Source organism: Rasamsonia emersonii (genome assembly GCF_000968595.1).
Source record: "Rasamsonia emersonii CBS 393.64 chromosome Unknown ctg1118621760402, whole genome shotgun sequence".
Classification (NCBI taxonomy): domain Eukaryota; kingdom Fungi; phylum Ascomycota; class Eurotiomycetes; order Eurotiales; family Trichocomaceae; genus Rasamsonia; species Rasamsonia emersonii.
In genome coordinates, this window is record NW_013563025.1 from 1 (window position 1) to 17,476 (window position 17,476).

General features: G+C 51.4%; 6 protein-coding genes across 6 annotated transcripts; 2 read left to right on the forward strand and 4 right to left on the reverse strand.

The window, feature by feature from the left end:
- T310_6377 (uncharacterized protein) lies at positions 1–473 on the forward strand (the record flags this gene model as incomplete). Its single annotated transcript, XM_013470784.1, has 2 exons — positions 1–303; positions 441–473. Coding segments are annotated over 2 exons (336 nt in total), but the record flags the coding sequence as incomplete, so codon positions are not given.
- Positions 474–664: 191 nt separating this feature from the next.
- T310_6378 (Actin-related protein 2/3 complex subunit 5) lies at positions 665–1,401 on the reverse strand (the record flags this gene model as incomplete). The annotated part of the gene is made up of 3 exons (XM_013470785.1): positions 665–682; positions 743–974; positions 1,043–1,401. 3 exons carry the CDS (start codon positions 1,399–1,401, stop codon positions 665–667), a joined length of 609 nt encoding a protein of 202 aa, XP_013326239.1.
- Positions 1,402–2,517: 1,116 nt separating this feature from the next.
- T310_6379 (Calcium-transporting ATPase) lies at positions 2,518–6,586 on the reverse strand (the record flags this gene model as incomplete). Its single annotated transcript, XM_013470786.1, has 7 exons — positions 2,518–3,283; positions 3,341–3,480; positions 3,530–3,927; positions 3,980–4,864; positions 4,920–5,062; positions 5,115–5,563; positions 5,606–6,586. 7 exons carry the CDS (start codon positions 6,584–6,586, stop codon positions 2,518–2,520), a joined length of 3,762 nt encoding a protein of 1,253 aa, XP_013326240.1.
- A 2,933-nt stretch (positions 6,587–9,519) lies between these two features.
- T310_6380 (Transcription regulator) lies at positions 9,520–10,341 on the reverse strand (the record flags this gene model as incomplete). The annotated part of the gene is made up of 1 exon (XM_013470787.1): positions 9,520–10,341. One exon carries the CDS (start codon positions 10,339–10,341, stop codon positions 9,520–9,522), a length of 822 nt encoding a protein of 273 aa, XP_013326241.1.
- Positions 10,342–11,087: 746 nt separating this feature from the next.
- On the reverse strand, positions 11,088–13,249 carry T310_6381 (QDE-2-interacting protein; the record flags this gene model as incomplete). Its single annotated transcript, XM_013470788.1, has 2 exons — positions 11,088–12,735; positions 12,825–13,249. The coding sequence occupies 2 exons, from the start codon at positions 13,247–13,249 to the stop codon at positions 11,088–11,090; spliced, it is 2,073 nt and encodes a 690-aa protein (XP_013326242.1).
- An 810-nt stretch (positions 13,250–14,059) lies between these two features.
- Positions 14,060–17,023, forward strand: T310_6382 (PHD finger domain protein; the record flags this gene model as incomplete). The annotated part of the gene is made up of 4 exons (XM_013470789.1): positions 14,060–16,177; positions 16,228–16,350; positions 16,811–16,919; positions 17,013–17,023. The coding sequence occupies 4 exons, from the start codon at positions 14,060–14,062 to the stop codon at positions 17,021–17,023; spliced, it is 2,361 nt and encodes a 786-aa protein (XP_013326243.1).
- Positions 17,024–17,476: the final 453 nt, after the last annotated feature.

Below are 17,476 nucleotides of genomic sequence, written 5' to 3' on the forward strand. Positions count from 1 at the left end.
GGGTTCAAGATGCTGACCGTCGACGTCGAGGACATCGTCGTCGAGTACCCCGACACGTTCGCCCTGATGCAGGACCTGCAGGCCATGGGCGAGAGCAACGCCATCCTGCAGCGCGAGCTAGGCCCCATTTCGCGCGACGTGCTGCTGGCCAACGAGGCCATCTATCGCGAGCTCCACAAGGAGGAAGGCGAGGCAGCGGCTAACAGCCGGGGCGGTATCCCCGCCACGTTCAGAATCATCTACATGATCGGATGGAAAGAGGGAGAGGGACAGGCGCAGCCCTTGGAGAGGGGAAGTGGCCAGGTTAATCTGAAGGATATCCTCGGTGGAGGGAGTTTTGATGGGTCGTGATGACTTCTGCCTGAACTTTTCTTTTTCCCTCATTTGTTTACTTCTTTTTTAATAACAGTGTAGCAGTGTATGATATATATGTACGGTAGATAGATAAGACATGGGTTGAGGTCGGGCTCTAGTTCATTTCATTCACATTCGCATTCGCATTCGCATGTCCATGACGATATCTATCAGGACTTAGATAAATAATAATCTCGACCTTTTTTTCTCCGTCGCTGTGTACATACATGTCCAGACCAGCCTGCAAGTATGTTTCTACCAGCGTACGTACGAAAAGTTTATAAACATAGTAACATGCTGAAGTGTCTGTTTAAACATAAACACCCCTCTAAAAACAAATCTTCATTATTTATCGAAAGAAAGAAAGAAAAGCAAATCGTTTTCACACCGTCCTCCGGTCCGTCATGACTCGCACAATCGACCCATACCCCGTCAGCTCGACGAGCTTCTCATGCCAGCTGAGCAGCACGCTCATCTGCTGGCCGGCGCCGCCCTCGCCAAAGTTTCGCGGCTGGATCTGAGAGAAGCCGGTGGTGCCGGTGGGCTGGGGGGAGACGGCCTTGCGGGACGATGGAGACTGGGCGCCGGTGCCCGAGGATAGGGAGGCCATGCCTTTGTAGCTGAACAGAGGATCATGTCAGTCGACAAATAATCAAATAGACATGTTGACAATGGGGGCGTCTCCTACATATACTTCATCAGACAGTCTGCCCTATCGGACCCTCCCTCGCCCGTACACACCCCCTCCAACACCCGCATCATCTCTCCCTGTCGGATCCCCTGCAGGACCTCGATGACCGTCCCCAGATGGATCTCTTTGGCCTGCGCGTCCCCGCCCAGCGGCGCCGTGTCCAGGACGAGTCGTAGCGCTCCCTCCGGGTCACCGCCCCGGAGCAGCTGGCGCACCTGAGACGCGACGGCCGCAGCGTTGTTGGCGTTTGTCGGCGGAGGGAGATTGCCTGGCAGGAGGGTCTCGAGGGGGAAGTTTACCGAGGATTCCGGATCGAGGACGTCGACGTTGATCGTGCGGTAGTTTACTTGCGCCATGTTTTCTCTCTCTGAGTTGGTGTGGTGGGTGTTTGTCTTGGTCGACAGGTGATGTCTCGAAGCTCACTTCGGGGCTGTGTAGAACACTAGACTAAACAGATGAACGACTCAGCCGGTAGATCGAAAGAAAGAATTCGTCTGCCTGGCAATGGCGCAGATAGTCGGTCGTATGGAGCAGCCGTCAACTATTCTATCGCGGGGATTCGAGTACGTATAGTATAGGTGCGTGACGTGGGCGGATAGATAGAATGAAGTGGGGGGTGGAGGAATAGGATCCTGCAAGGCAGGAAGTAAAGAGCTCGTTGCCGAATCGCAATGACACGGAGGACTTTCTCTCTCACAAGCAACTCCGCCCCGACTAGAAGATGAAGCTGCAGCTAGGCAGGCAGATAATGGACCGAGTCGAGTCGGGCTGAGCAAGCAGAGTGCGGCGGAGTTGGTTGTTGCGGGCAGCGGCGGTGGAGAAGCCGCGTTGGCAGGCGGTGTCTGTTGCCGCCTTGCCGCCTGAGGCAGACATTCAAGGGTCTGCGTTTACGACTGCATTCATTGATAGATTGACGAATTAGATTATTTTACTATAATGTACTCCGTAATAATAAGGTTAGTTCGAATAGTCTGTATTATTAGCAACTCTTAAGCACTTTTCTATAGTTCAAATGTACTCATACATGGATGTAGCTATCTGGAGGTATCTTCCCACAACGCCTCAAAACGCCTAAAAGATAGCAAAAACAGAACAGATATCTATTTCATGATCAGACAACCACCAGCCCAACATACATGTTTGTGCCCCGTGCCATGCATCTCAGTCAGTAACCGGAATCTATGCAACCAAACGCTGATACCAGGATGATGTGTAGAACCATGAACTCCTCGTTTAAAGAAACAAAAAAAAATGTCATAATGCCCCCTAGAATGATTCCTTCAAATGAGAAGAGCCGGACAGTCCGAGAAGCCTGATGATCCAAGGTGAAAAAGGCATAATAATACAGGTTCCGAAGAACGACGAAAAGAAAAGCCGAAAGCTTCCCTCTTGATGACCGGTGTAAGACGTTTGCGGTAGACAGGAAGGTTATCTCCGCGTAGAGAAATCTAAAGAATCGTATGAAAGCCTATCTAGTCCGTCGTGGTGATCGTAATAGGAGGCGGGTTAGCGATCGATGGAGCCACAATTTTCGATTCGGCAGGCTTAGGGTTCATCTCAGCCAAATAATGCCCAGCTTCCTCGTCTTGAGGAGTTGCGTTCATGTCCTGCCCCCTGCGGAAAATGCGCATAGCGAATCGCTTCAGCGGCTGAACTGCCCTGCCGATGGCACTGCCAACGTGTCGCGAGAATTTGGAGATAGGCCGCAGTCCAAAAGCCACACTGTCAACAACAAAAGTGAAAACGACGGCGAAATACCGGTCTGGAAGGAGTCGCAAGAGAACTGCCCAGGGAAGACAGCAGATCGCACATCCAATGCAGATGGCCCATTGAACGCCGTCCAGGGGCGTCACGCCAAGGGCCATGCCCCCGATGAAGACGATCAGGATCTGGCCGCCGACCATGAGGCAGTTGATTCCCAAAAACCAATAGTTCTTGAACATGCCTTCGAAGATGTTGAAGTGGTTGTCCAGTCTGCGGTTGTTGAACTCGTTGAAAATCTGCATCCAGACAAACGTATTGAAGATGATGGTGTCGAGCTGGAGGTCTTTTTGTCCCTGAGAGCCGTAAAGGACATTTCCAAGGATCTGGTCTCCGGCGAAATAGAGGGTGAGCGTCACAGCCAGTTGATAGATCGCCTGGCCGATAATCATTTTCCACATGGTCATCGTGAACAACGGTGCACTCTTTGGGATTGGCTTTCTGTTGAGACTCTTTTCGGTTGGTCCGTCGGTCGCTCTGTAATAAACCCAGTCAGGAGAAAACTGTTTTTGATATGATAGGAGGTCATCTTACAGTGCCAAAGCAGCAAACGTATCCATGATCAGATTGACCCACAACAGCTGCACCGCATTAAGAACACTTTCATTGGAATCGCTGTAGATTGCCGACACGAAAGTCAGGCAGACGGCAGTGATGTTGACAGTGATTTGAAACTGCTCCGGTCAGACAGGCCTTGGAGAGACAATGGAACAACGAGCTTACCTGCAAAAACTTGGAAACGGCGTCATTGACGGCTCTACCCCAGGCAATTGCAGTAACAATGGACTTGAAGTTGTCGTCCAGGAGAATAATCGAGCTGGCCTCCTTAGCCACTTCTGTCCCAGCGATCCCCATTGAGAAACCGACGTCGGCAGTTTTAAGAGCTGGGCCGTCGTTTGTCCCGTCTCCTGTAACCGCAACGGTCTCTCCCAGACGTTTGAGACGCTCCACAAGAAGTCGCTTGTCATCTGGAGAGGAACGTGCCAGGACCTGAAGACGCGGAACGATTCGATCGAGCTCTTCGTCCGACAATTGACGGAACTTGGGGCCCTCCATCACGATGCCATCGGTTTTGATGCCGCAAGACTCCGCAATCGCAGTAGCAGTCGTTACATTGTCACCTGTAGCAAAGTTTAGTAATTGAACAAGCGAAGCGGGCAGGAGAACACCAACCTGTGACCATCTTCACTTGAACGCCTGCACTGTTGCACTTTTTGATTGCAGCGGGCACTTCCGGTCTCAGCGGATCCTGGATGCCAACAACCCCAATCCACGTCATATCCTGGAACACGCTTTCAAGAGCGGCTGCAGAGGAGTCATCTTCAAAGGTCTTCGCCCCTTTCGGAGGCCAGCTGGGAAAGTCTCTGTACACCATCCCAATGGTGCGGAGGGACTTCTGGGCATACGAATTGATGATTTCCGAAATTGCTTCGCGAGTGTCCTTGGACAGTGGCACGCTCCTGATTTCCTCGCCAGCTGACGTCGTGATCACAGATGTAGCAGATCCAAGCATGAGCTCGGCTGCTCCCTTTACGAGGAGCCGATAGCCAACAGACGGTTCCCGATAGACAACGCCCATGCACTTCCGAGCCGAATCAAAGGGAAACAGCTGCACCGTCTCCGAATTCGACCGCTCCTCGCGAAGGTTCAAACCCAGATGGTCCTTGGCGAGCTGCAGCAGGGCCACTTCCGTCTTGCTGCCGACAAATTCTTTGCCCCCATCTTTATCATCTTCGAATGCTGTAGAATTTAGGGAGATGCTCTTGATAATAAGATCCTTGATGACACTTGAAAATCGCTTGAAGACCTCGGACACAGTCGTTGTGGGCGCTGGGCTGTCCCCGTTCAGGGGCAGCTGGTTGAAGCTTTCATCGGAGCCCCAGGTACCAGCAACTACCGTCATCTTGTTCTGGGTGAGAGTACCCGTCTTGTCAGAGCAGATGACAGTAGCATTTCCCATAGTCTCACAAGCTCGCAGGACTCGGACGAGATTGTTTTCTTTGACCATACGTGTAGTGGCAAATGCAAGAGCGAGCGTAACAGCCAAAGGAAGGCCCTCTAAAGGCTTGTTAGCTAACATAACATAAAATGAAATTGAGAAGCTAATACGTACCGGGAATGGCAACCACGATAACGGTGACCGCAACAATGAGAATGTCCATGAATTCTTGACCCTTGATAGCGGGAGACGCAGGGTTGTCCGGTAATCCCGCGAGAAATCCAACGAGAAGCACGAAGAACAGAATGACAGCGACACTGTTGTCCCAATTAGCAGAACTGTGTATGTGCATGTGTTATGGCCACCTACGTTGTACCCAGCCATCCAATCCAGTCTGCCAGCTTTCCGAGCTTCACTTGGAGCGGCGTTGGCTCGCTCTCCGTTTGCAAAGAGGACATAATTCTCCCATGCGTGGAGTATGGGCCAACACTGGTCACCAGGTACGTCCCCACGCCTTCCAGGACCTTGCTGCCAGATATGATGAAGGGATCCAACTTCTTGGTGGCTGTTCCATCCATGATCCGCTGCCAAACCTCATGTCCCGTGAGCTTCTTCATCTGGTCTGATTCTCCTGTCGCGGAAGATTCGTCGCACTTGATCCCATGGCCGGAAATGAGCACTCCGTCTGCTGGTGGTGAATCGCCGGGCTCAATGTGCAGCACGTCGCCGACCATGACATCAAAGACAGACACCACGACCGACTTTCCCGAGCGAACGACTTTGACTTGGCGGTCATCTTTCTGAGAGGAAGTCAACTTCTGGGAATTTCAGCCAAGAAAATAATAAATAGAATAACTCACTCGCTTGTTCAACTGGACAAATTGCCTCTCCTTCTGCCAGTCATTCGCCGCAGTGACAATCGTCACGATCAAGATAGCCACACATATCGCAACACCTTCAATCCAATCCACCTTCGACCCGCCGCTGAACGCTTCGTACAGGCCCAGAGACAAAGATATCACGGCTGCAATGGTCAACAGAATAATAATCTTGTCGTTGTAAGCGTTCCATAAGAGCTTAAGGAAGCCAGTTGTCTTTCGATCCGGCAACTTGTTGCGGCCAAATACTCGTAACCGATCCGCAAATTGAGATTCCCGAACAGGAAGGTCTGACGATGGATCAGTAGTACCTTCCAGTGCCATGTTTTTATTATGTTGCTTCAGATTCCAAGACTGAGTTGCGTCCTCAAAAGTAACATGACCTTCTAAACGGCCTTCATCGACCGAGAGACCCGCTGTCAAATGGGTCCTCAACCCGTATGCCAGACCATCCAAACCTCCCAATGCGCGAAAAGCAGCAAGAGACTTGGGGTTCAGCATCTTGTTGAGCTGACCCGGTGAGAAGGCGAATCTGTTATCCTCGACGTGAAAGTCCCGTTCATAGCGTGGATCGGGCTTCAGGGCCTCTGAAAGAGGCACGTCATCGTAAGCCGCCTGAAAGGATTCCGAGTTGGCATTTGAGCCCGCTCTGGACCGGACGACTGTGGGTGCTGACGACGTGAACGATCCTGATCTGGAGCGCAGTGTCTCCCCGTCCAACGAGGGTGTCGTCGGGGAAGACGGTCTGTATACTGTCAATAGACTGCCATCATGACTGGATGGCCGGTCTGGCGATATTTCATCTGGTGAAGACGGTGATGATCTGGAGGATGGACTCAGTTGCTGCTCTGCGGTCAGCATGGTTCGAGTGTCAGAAACCACCTCGCTGTGCCGTACTGTTGTATTCAGAGAGATCACAGGAGGTCCTAAGAACCCGTTGCTCTCATTATTTCTGGTCGCCATGACTGCAGCGAGCGTTGGTGTCTGCTAGAAAGGCGATAAAAACAAAGGATTGTTGCTGCAGACGCGCACCCATATCTATACAGACATGTGCCTGGTGTTTGAAGGGGAGTACTTTTAAAGTAAGTTTTAAAGTAAAAATGCAGAAACACAGCCTCGTTTGAACTTGGTAACGGTGGTTGCAGATCCAAGGGAGCAACAAGAGCTGCGTGGGGCGTGCCAAGGGCATATAAAAGATGGAAGGCAATCTCCTTTCATCCTGACTACGAGCAGCGCGCGAGAAAACCACCGGCTGCTGCGGCCGACGTTTGCTGGCCAATGGGCGAATTACAAATCCCCTTTTTCGCATCACAGTTACTGTTGCGAATCACCGTTCTCTGATCTCTAAGCGCGACAGGCCAATACCTGTTGGAGGAATCCATCTTACGAGAACGAGGCATGTTGACAGCGGCGAGCGTCGTTGCAGCGCGTGAGTGGCCCGTCTTTTAGTCTTTTGGCGCCGCCCAGCGAAGTCGACGTTTTGTTTGCCGCCGCCAACACCGCCCACTCCAAGCACCTAACCGCCAACTCGCCAAGTTCTGGGCTTGTCAAACCAACTTCGAGACAGTGCGAGTTACCTAGGTAGGTGGTGGGGCCAAAATACCACCATAGACGAACACGATCCCTCGGCTGTTGCCGCGCCTTGTCGTACTACAGTACAGAGTACATGCTACATGCTCCGCGAGAATCCTGACGCCTGACCAGTGCAGTTGTCCCACACCATCTTGTCTTGAGCAAATATCATCTTCCAATCAACTGATGAGTCTTGCCAGGCGATTTCAATGCACCAGGGCTATCTTCAGAGTGCGCCTCTCAAGCGCGGCCAATCTGCGTGTCAATCGTCACTCGCGGCGCAATAGTCGATAAGCGCCTCTCATGGTGACGCATGCGTCTGCGGCAGGTTGACAGGCAAGGATTCGTCAGCCCGAAGTTCCGGTATGGCTTAGACATGCACAGTAAGTAACAGGCAGAGCTCAAACGCTAGTGCTGCAATAGTAGCTGAACTCGCTCCGTCTCCTGTGGCAGTACAGAGTAAACATAACCAAGCTGGACCCAACCTAGGAGATAAAGTTTGCGGGCGGAGATTGCCAGCGATAATCAGATTATGGACAGGGTTAGCCTTGAGGGAGCCTTTCGGACTATCGCTGTCTTCCAGCACACGGCGCTGCAGATCCCAGCCGAAAGTTTCTAGATTGACAGAAGCACGCACGAATCTGTCATCTGATAACTTTAGGCAGGACACCAGCCACACTGCCTGCCCAACACGGCTACACATGACTGGCTACCATTCCATAATTAGTAAGAAAGAGCATACTGCACCGCCTCATGGTGTGGCGGTGATCGATGAATTTCTGGGTAGGCTTCTAGATAATCGCCATGTTTGCCTCAACTCATAGATATGGCCGCCTTATCTCGGCCGCCTGAACCCTTCAGAGGCAATTATTAATTAATAATTAATTAATTAGTGTGCCACTGACTGTGTTTGCAACCTTCCTGCTGCGCCTCTCGGAGTCTATGTGTTCAGCAGAAGTTGGTTACAATTGCCAGGATCTGGGATCCTATGTTGGGTACCTAAGGGAAGTTAACCTCCACCCTGCTGTGGGGGGCGGAGGGGAAGACGAAGTCAAAGACTCAAAAGTATCTCATGTTGAAGTGAGTGAGTGCGTGCTTGGCGTGGTAATGCATCACCAACTCTAGTGTCTAGTCTCCACCGAAATATTTAACCTAGTATCCACGACTAACCATGTCACGATGGTAAGAGACAAGAGAATACTAATAAAATTATGTCAAGAAAAGAGTCTGAACGGTCCATCGGGTAGCTGCCAGCTTGGAGCTAGAAGCACAGCCTCGCTTGGCCGTTGCCATTGATTCGTCCCCATATCCCGTTTTGGTATCTGTTATACCGCTTTGGGATATTATCGCCTCCATGCCCAGAGCCAGTAAGGAGTAGACAAGATGGACATTACCTAGCTAGGCATCTAATCTACCATCGTGCAAGCAAGGGCGTATGTATCGGCGATGATTATGATTCGTGCAATAAACCGCTCAAAAAGAAAAATAATTAATTTTTTTCTTGGGCATGAAAGTTTCCTCTCTCTCTCCTCCACATTATCACTGCTGTCTAGAATCCCGATAACATCTCCTAATCGATACCAAGATGCACGAATTGTGTATCTACCTATTGCCAGTATCGGGATTAAAAAACGGGTCATTATTCTGAACGATAGCTTCCTCGAAAACGTTCAGTTCGTACTTCGTCCGTCTTGGCGGATGAGGAAGCAATACACATGCTCCAACCTTCATTACTACCTAGGTAGGAGACGAGAGGTCTGAGGTCCAGATCCATTCAATTCATAGCCTCAATGATCATTCATAATCGACAATTCGATGTGTTTGTTTTTTTCTTGGTGAGTTAATTCCCTCACTACTCACGGGTTGATTGATTTTCTCACCAAAGTCCAGATCTGATAGATAGATGATAGATCCTGGACGCAGAGCAAAGAAGAGAAAAAAAAAGAAAGCAAAGCCCGAGTAGTCCGAGCCTCACGTAAAGTCAGGCTATGACAGTAAAAGTAATGATGATGACGCGATGATAGTAACTATATCCTCTCCACTCTCGCTATGTACTACGTAATGGATGGCTGCGCATACGCTATCCTAGCTGGGAAGGACATAGGAAATAAAGTTGGTATGATGGTAGTATCTTATGTACTACAGTTTATAGTTCGATAATCGGCAGGGCTGTGCTGTTGCTGCTCCCTTCCCGTTTTCCATGAATGGAAACGTGCATTAGTTTCTATAGCCTCTTGATTTAGTACGTTGGTAATTCACTGAATACATTCAGAAGAATGAACATGCACAGTATCATTCTTTTCAAAGACAACTAGCTGTCTAGATCATTCCATCTTCGGCCAAAACCTCTCTTCCAGCCACAGCACCTGCTTCCACCATCCAAGACACTTTCCCTTTTCCCTCTCCACCTCCTCCGCCCCCTTCACCCTGCCCGCCAGCTCATCCGTCACATCCCGGATGGCGTTGACAAACTTCTCGAACTCCGGGTTGGCCCAGTTGGGGATGAACTTGCGTCGCAGCGCGCCCCCGTCCGGGTCGCCGTCGTAGCCCACGGAGAAGGACGCGGGCGATGGCTCCGCCGGCCGGGGCGAGGTCGACTCCATCACCGACGCCGCGTACCTCCACGCGTGCAGGTAGCAGTACTCGGTCGCGAAGAGCACCGTCATCCCCTCCAGCAGCGACGTGCCAGGGCTGCCCGCCGACATGAACAGATCGATATAGGCGCGTGTGATAGGCTGCGGTCCAAAGACGTTTCCCGCGCCTTTTTCTTTCTCCTTCTCCTCGCTCGCCTCCATCGCCGTCAGGTCCAGCCCGTACTCGAGCGCCGTGTCCTCAAAGAACCGCAGCTCCCGCTGGATGTTGACCAGCGCCTCGACCAGGATGTCAAACACGCGCTGCTCCGTCGTCGGCGCCCGCGTCTTCGCGCTGTCCGGGTTGCGCGGCGGCAGCACGACCTTGCTGAGCAGCAGGCCGATGAAGCGGATGTATGCCTGCGCATACAGCCGGTCTTGCGAGAGCCATTGCGACAGCATCTGCTTGGAGACCTGCCCCTCGCCTGCAGCCTTGAGGAATGGGTGCTTGGTGGCCCGTTTGAAGGCAGGCTTGCAGGTCGAAGTAAGTAGGTTGGTGAGGGGCTCTGATGACATGATTATTTGCGGAGCGAAGCGAAGCAATATTTAAAATAATAGCACGTGTGGATCACGAATTGCAGGACGATTGTCTGTCGTTCAATTCTCTTCCAGTCTTAGTCATGTAGCATTTGCCCCAGTGTCTCGATTATTGTAAATGTCTCTTTTTCCCTGCGGAGGGGTTGTGTTTTCCGTTTAAGTTTTGCAGACCTGTTGCCTCTACAGTACAGAACGAGTGGATACAGAAGCTGGAGAGCGGGGTCTTGGCACCTTCAAGAACTGTAAAAATACGAAGTCTGGCGACCGTTCCCAACAGAAATACGAGGATTCAAAGTTGACAGAAATCCAGCAATAATAATTTGTGGTTTCGTGTTTGATGCCATTAGCAAGGCGTGACGTCAGTTGTATCTGCCGCTAAGTTACCAAGAAAGTCCTGTCGTGGTAGATTTAGCTCAACTAATTGGCATTTCGTTCACAATCCTCAAGCTAGTTATTCTGACATAATTATTTTGTGTGTGTGGAGAGAGGAGAAAACAGTAAAAAACTTGAAGTGACAGATAGGAAAGAAGAGAAATATGTAATAATACCACCACTTGATTGCTATTGCAGCTTGATATGCTGAACTCTCCTTGCTGGCGATCTCCAATCATCAATTTCGATTGGCACACTTCATGCCGCACAGCTGACAACTCGTCCTTACGTAGACATCTCATCGAATCTTGCCAGAACACTCTCAGGCCTCCATGCCTTGCCTCTAGGCGGTCTCATTTACCCTTGCTTCCTGCCTTTCGTGCGGAGTGTAATTCCTCTTGCGTCACCCCGTCCACATCATCGTCGTTGGCCTCATCTCCCTCCCAACCTGTTGCGATCTCCCAAATCTTGCACTCTTCGCGAATCCGCATCTCGCTTTCTGCAACGGACTGAGCAACCCGTCGCTCGACTTCAGCCTTCCAGGCGCTGTCGTACGCCGTTGCAACAGCGTCGACATGAATGTCGAAATTGCTCTTCCCGCCCTTGAACGCTTGCGATCCCAATGCCCAGTTGCTTGATCCGGTCACTGAATGTTGTTTATCGCCGTCCAGAACAAGACGCGACGTCAGCCCGATCCGTATCATTGCCTCGAGCGTGTAGCGAGCATCGTTTCCGGCATTATGAAGGTTCCAACCAACAAGCCCAAGATCAGCCAGAACCACTCCTAGGGAGCGAGGGCATGTATCACGCTTCAGCACTTGGAAGAGAGTCACAGTATCCAGTGCTTCTAAAAGAGTCGGCTGACTCGCATGAAACCCGCCTCCGGTATTTGCAGCCGGGCTTTTCTGTGGGCGAGTTGCTGCCTTGGTAAACAGAGTACAGCCCAAATTGCGAAGGTACGCGATGTCGTTATCAATGTCATGCCCAACAAGGACGATGTTTCGGGGACGCAACTTGTGTTCACCAATTATGTTGTCAAGCGTGACACTTGCTTCCTGCCCATTTTGTTTCCTTGTTTTGATCTGAGGCGGGACATGGGCTGAGTAAGGTGGCTGAAAGCATTGATCCACCGTTTTTGCCGCACTCTTGAGCGAAATAAACTCGCTTTGGCCGAACTCGAAGCTATTCGGGCACCCAGAGACGTACTCCTTGTTGACGATATGCGCCCTCTCCTTGATTCGAAAATGACGGGATCGAATCCAATCTATCCAATTTTTCCCTCCTTCTCCGGGTGCAACGCCGACAAGATCGAGAGTGTCGAGAGTGGAGATACCGATCTCGGTTATCTGTTCGTGGCAACGCTCGTTCGATTCGATATCGACGCAGATGAATATTGGCTCACTTGCGAATGGGAAAGGAGCAGGTTCGTTTAGTTGAAGGGGGAGGAGGATGGCACCGCAGGCCAGTCCATATTCACGTTCTGCTCTCTGTATTTCTTCTTGGGCTGCGTTCTCACTGAGCACGGGACGTTGAAGACCCTGCGGGCGTCGAGGACGCAGGCCAAGATAACATTGGGTTCTCTTCAGCGAACGTGTCCATTCGAGATATCTCTGGATTCTCTTCTTCCGTCCCTGTTCCTTTGATTTGTTCCTGGCGGCGTTCACGCCTGCCTGAATCTTCTCTCGAAATGCAGCAAGTGAGCCACCCGCCTCTGAGCTATCAGCAACCGGAGCGTTCTCATCACCATGCTCGCTCAAAGGTCTGGGAATGCTCGCTTCCAACTGTTCCTTCGTCTCCTTACTGGCACACTGTCCGAGAAACTGGGGTTGAGGGGTGCCGTCCTCCTGAAACGGAAGAAACAATCCCAGGTTGGGGTCCATTGGAAGAGTCAACTCAGTGTGAAACGCGTCATTAATCTCGTTCATAAGCCGCTGGACTTGTACTGCAGGCACCAGGAGAAGAGGGCGAGGAGATATGTCTTCTGGGGGAATTATGTAGTATCTGAGAGTGGTAATTAGCTGACAGTGAATACAGATGGCAGGATTGAAGCGACTAGTGGGGCGAGAGTGATTATGACGGAAAGTGCCTACAAATCCCAATGTCTCTGCCAGAACTTTCCCTGGTCAAAGAAACGCTTCGCAATGGAATCAGACTGTTCGTCCTGTATGTATTTGTAAGGCAGTCGAGAGATGGCCAGCAGGGGGCAGAAGTATTGGGCGAGAGAAGCTGCAGAAGTCTCAATTTCTGTTTCAACAACCGGGGATTCGCGCGTGTTCGAGTTGTTTTCAGGCACGCGGTGTTTTGATTCGACTGGTTCCGTGCAATTGTCATTCACTGAGACAGAGCAGGAGTCTGCATGAAAAGGACAGGAATTTTGAGCCTGGCCTGGGGAATTTGCTTCTGCTGGTGGCGATTGCTCCGGAGTGGTCGCTGGCTCTTGATGTAGGCCAGTGTTTGAACTCAGCAGCAAGTTGTCATCCTCAAAGAGCAATCTCAGCCGCTCGGCCTTGTCCATGGCGAGAATACCTAGGAGAGACTGGAATTGAGTGGCAGGCAGACTTAGAGTACAGGATTAGCGCCGCAAGAGAAGAAAGTAATAGGAGCAGATGATCTGGAGGCAGGAGCAAACGGCAAGCGAGCAGACACAACAGTTGCATTCTCGTTGCGATTCGGGCCAGCGAAGAACAGAAAAGTGACTGTTTGAGAGAAGTTACTGTGAGCAGCCGTTTTAACTGCGCCTTTTGCAATTTACTCTATTCTAATAGTAAATGCCATTTTTGGTAACCATCACGTGGGAATTGATAACGCTGTAAGCATAACATTAAAACCTGCGCACTATGACTAGAATATATAAATTGGCAAGGGGACTGCATATTGGCAAGAACATCTATCTCAAGGATATAGCAACAACGATGCAGAGAAATGGCAGAAGCCTGTCTGAAGATGAGATGGTGAACTGAGCTGTTAGTAGAGCGTACGGAGTAGTTCGTGTATCGGAGAAACATTGATCCGTCGGGCAGATCCGATCGCGACCCGCGTCCGCACGGGGCGGCTGAGTGCGGGTGCTCCAAAGTCAAGCAGCTGGCGAGCTTGGTCAGCCCTCTCTTCCCTTCGCCTTGGAGGCCGAAGATCTGCCGCGCTGCTCGTGATTGTGCCATGCTCAGGCGGTGACCTGGTCTGTTTTGAGAGTCCGATGGTTCACCCTTGACTGCATGGCATCTCGACGTCGCGCGGATGGTGTAGCACGCCACCCCAGCTTTCGCGGATTCTCCCATTGAAAGTTCACGCTCTGGCGACGCTCCGCGGAGTTTGATTTCGATTCGCGATGGCGGATGATACGGACGACAGTGGCGGCGTGATTCTGGAGGGCCCTTTCGATCCAGACGCGCAAGCCACCGTCACCGACTTCATCGACTACACCGAATACCTGCCCGCGGACCTGATCCGTTCCCTGACCCTCATCCGGGGCCTCGATGAAACCTATCTCGAAGCGACACAGAAGGTCCATGAGCTCACCAAGACCTATGGGCAACTCCCTGACCTCCCACCCGAATCTCGACCCAACCCGCAGGACCTGCGCGAGCAGATTTCCATACAACTAGATCGCGCCCTTAATGCGCGAGAGGCGTCGTATGCAGAGGCCTGTCGTCTCTACGATGTCGTCGACCGCCACTTTGACCGCCTGGGCTGCATCAAGAGGAAACTCGAATCACTACCCAAACCTCCATCTCGCGAGCCGACACCTGCCCCTGCGCCGGCGTCCCCCGAAAATAAGCGTTCGCGGAGTGGTAGAAAAACCGAGGAAGGCCCAACGCGCATCACATTGCGCGTTGACGGTCAGAGACCTTCAGGAGGTGCCGTCCCGAAATCGAGGAGTCGGCGGTCTGTGATCGCTGGCTTCGATCCGGACTCCCCAATAGCCAGTACCGAGCAGTCGGACAACAACGATGGCGAGCAAAAGGAACAGTCGCGTGACGCTGTCAAGGCGGAAAAAAGTCCGGAGGTGTCAGCGCCCAAGAAAGAGAAACAGCAGAAGCGTACTCGTCGTGGGGGTACAAACGGACGCAGTTCGGTGGCTGGGATTTCCACCAGCAATGCCCTGGCCATGCTTAAGCCGCCCCCTCCAGATGCAAAGATCGGCAGCGAGGACCTGCCGTGGCTGCGCCTCACTGAGTGGGAGATGACGAAGCTGCGCAAGAAGATGAAAAAGAATGCGGTCTGGCAGCCCAGCGAGATCATGATCAACCGCGAATTAGCAAGGAGCGGCCGTGGATGGGAAGGATACAGAGCTGCAAAAGCACGGGCAGAGGCTACTGGCGAGGAGTTGATCGACTGTGACGACATCATGAATAACTACATACCAGGGAAGCTGACTCGGAAAAGCGATGTCGCCAACGCGGATGCGGTACCAGCGGAGGAGACGAAGACCACCAACCGCGGCATGAAGCTGAACGAGGCGAAAAAGCTCAAGCGGGAGACACTGGCGCGAGAGCAGGCTGCACTGGCAGCGGCGGAAGCGGAAATGGCGGCCAAGCGGCTTGGGGATATCGGTTCTACGTTCAAGAGCTTGTTTTCGAGCCCGATGAATGGCGTTTCCGGCCTTCTTCCGTCTTCGTCACAACCAAATGGAGCTGCGACTGCGACCAAGGAAGCAGCCAAAGAAGCGACCAAGGAAAAGGAGAAATCAAAAACTCCGAAGAAGAGGAAGCAGGAAGATGTCCCGGAAGCTCCACCTTCAAACCAGCCGGACGCTAATGCTGCGGGCGCTTCCAAACCTGCGTCCAAGAGGCGCAAAACGAATAAAACGACTGCGGTGGAAGCGACGCCGAGCTCAGAAGCACCATCAGCGAGTTCGACCACCGCAGCAGTAGCAGCAGCTACGACTGCGGCTCCGTCGGCTGACACTAAGGACTCGGTGCCATCGAGTCCGCCAACAGGAGGCAAGTCGACTCGACAATCAAACCCGCCTATTTCTGGACCGGCGGCAGCAGTGGCTGCTCGCAAGGCATCCAAGACCCCTACTCCTCCGTCTACTCGACCTCCATCAAGGCGTCGTTCTGCGGCTGCCTCTGTTGAGCCTGCGGCCACCAGCACCGGTGTGTCTCGAGAGCATCTCCGTCGGAAAAGCACAACGCCGGCTGCAAGGACACCTGCGCCGGAACCCTCACGCGCGTCGAGTACGGCTCCAAGCCGTCGAAGGAAACGTCCGGCTCCTGGGCCGGTGTCATCCAGCCAGGACGGCGGTGCAGCCGTCAGCTACGGAAGACGCAAGGCGAAGCCGACGAAGAAACGGGCTCAGGGGAAGGAAAGCACAGCGCCGAAGGGCGAGGATTATCGGATTGACGAGGACGGGGTACTGGAGGAGATTGACCCGAACGAGCCGCGCTACTGTTTGTGCGGGGACGTTAGTTTTGGAACGATGATATGCTGCGAGAATGCTGATGTAAGTCTGTCTCTATATATCCTTATGTGTACATGCTAACAGTTCATCAGTGTGACAAGGAGTGGTTCCATTTGGAGTGCGTGGGGCTGTCTGACGTCCCAAGCCGGACAGCCAAATGGTACTGTCCGGACTGCCGGGTCAAATTCAACAAAGGGCCTGATGGGATAGTGAAGGTAGGGTCACGTCGATAACCAAGCTTCCGGCTGCATTAGCGGAGGAAAAAAAAAGATTATAGACATGGGTCATATATTGCATGGATTGCATGGATTAGAGCAAGCACTTTTTGTCTCTCTCTTTCTCTCTCTTTTTTTCTTGTCTATTTCTGGTTTACATGATACCAAGGGATGTGTGTATGTATAGTATGGTTTTCCATGACCTGAGTTCAGTTCAGCTCAGCAAGCAGAGATTATCTCTTCTTGATGGATTTTGCGACGCGATGGACTGGCTGCAAGGAGGATTAGGGAAGGACTGGAGTTTGGTGCTATCGTATTTTTTGCAGTTGAATCGAAACATTTTAGGAACAAGCATACTGTCGAGTCTGCATTCTATTGCTTTTCCTCTGTTTTGTTTTAAATCAAAACAAACACTCGAGACGAAAAGTGATGACTGAATAATAATAATAAATCTATGCAGCTAACATCTGGTGGCCCTGAGGGCTTACATGCATGCGCAACTTGGATGAAGCTGTTCTACTATCAGTGTCCACAATCCGTTCCTTTGACACTTCCAGGATCTTTGCGTGGTATGTACTGTACAGGCAGATTGTAGCACAAGCTTGACTGACAGTGGACTGCCTAGTCTAACTCCAGCGAATTATTAATAGACAAATTAACAGTCTGGCATTAGCATATCCTTGCCTACATATAACAAACAGCTCCTTGAATACTGTTAAGGCTCCATTTTTTCATTATCTAACTCTCTCTCCAAACTCGTGACTCCAAATGATGGGCCAGAAACAGAAATCCTTATCTTTTGCTTCAAGTCTACACGAAAAATCTGAAGAACTGGGCAAATGTGAAAGTGATCTATTGAATGAAGATTCAGGAGGAAGTGACCACGCATAGAACAATAATAGCACACCGTCTACGTATTGCATTATTCAGGGCATCCTCCTCCTCCTAGTTCTCCTAGCTGCAAATATTATTTATGCTGTTGTACCAGGAGCCAAAAATCGGATATCAAATCAGTGGGGGGAGGGGAGTGGATGGATATGTCCATCCATCCAACCATCCATCCAGATCATATCCATCGATATATTTATCTATCTATCTATCAATCATCTAAAAAGAATAACAGAGG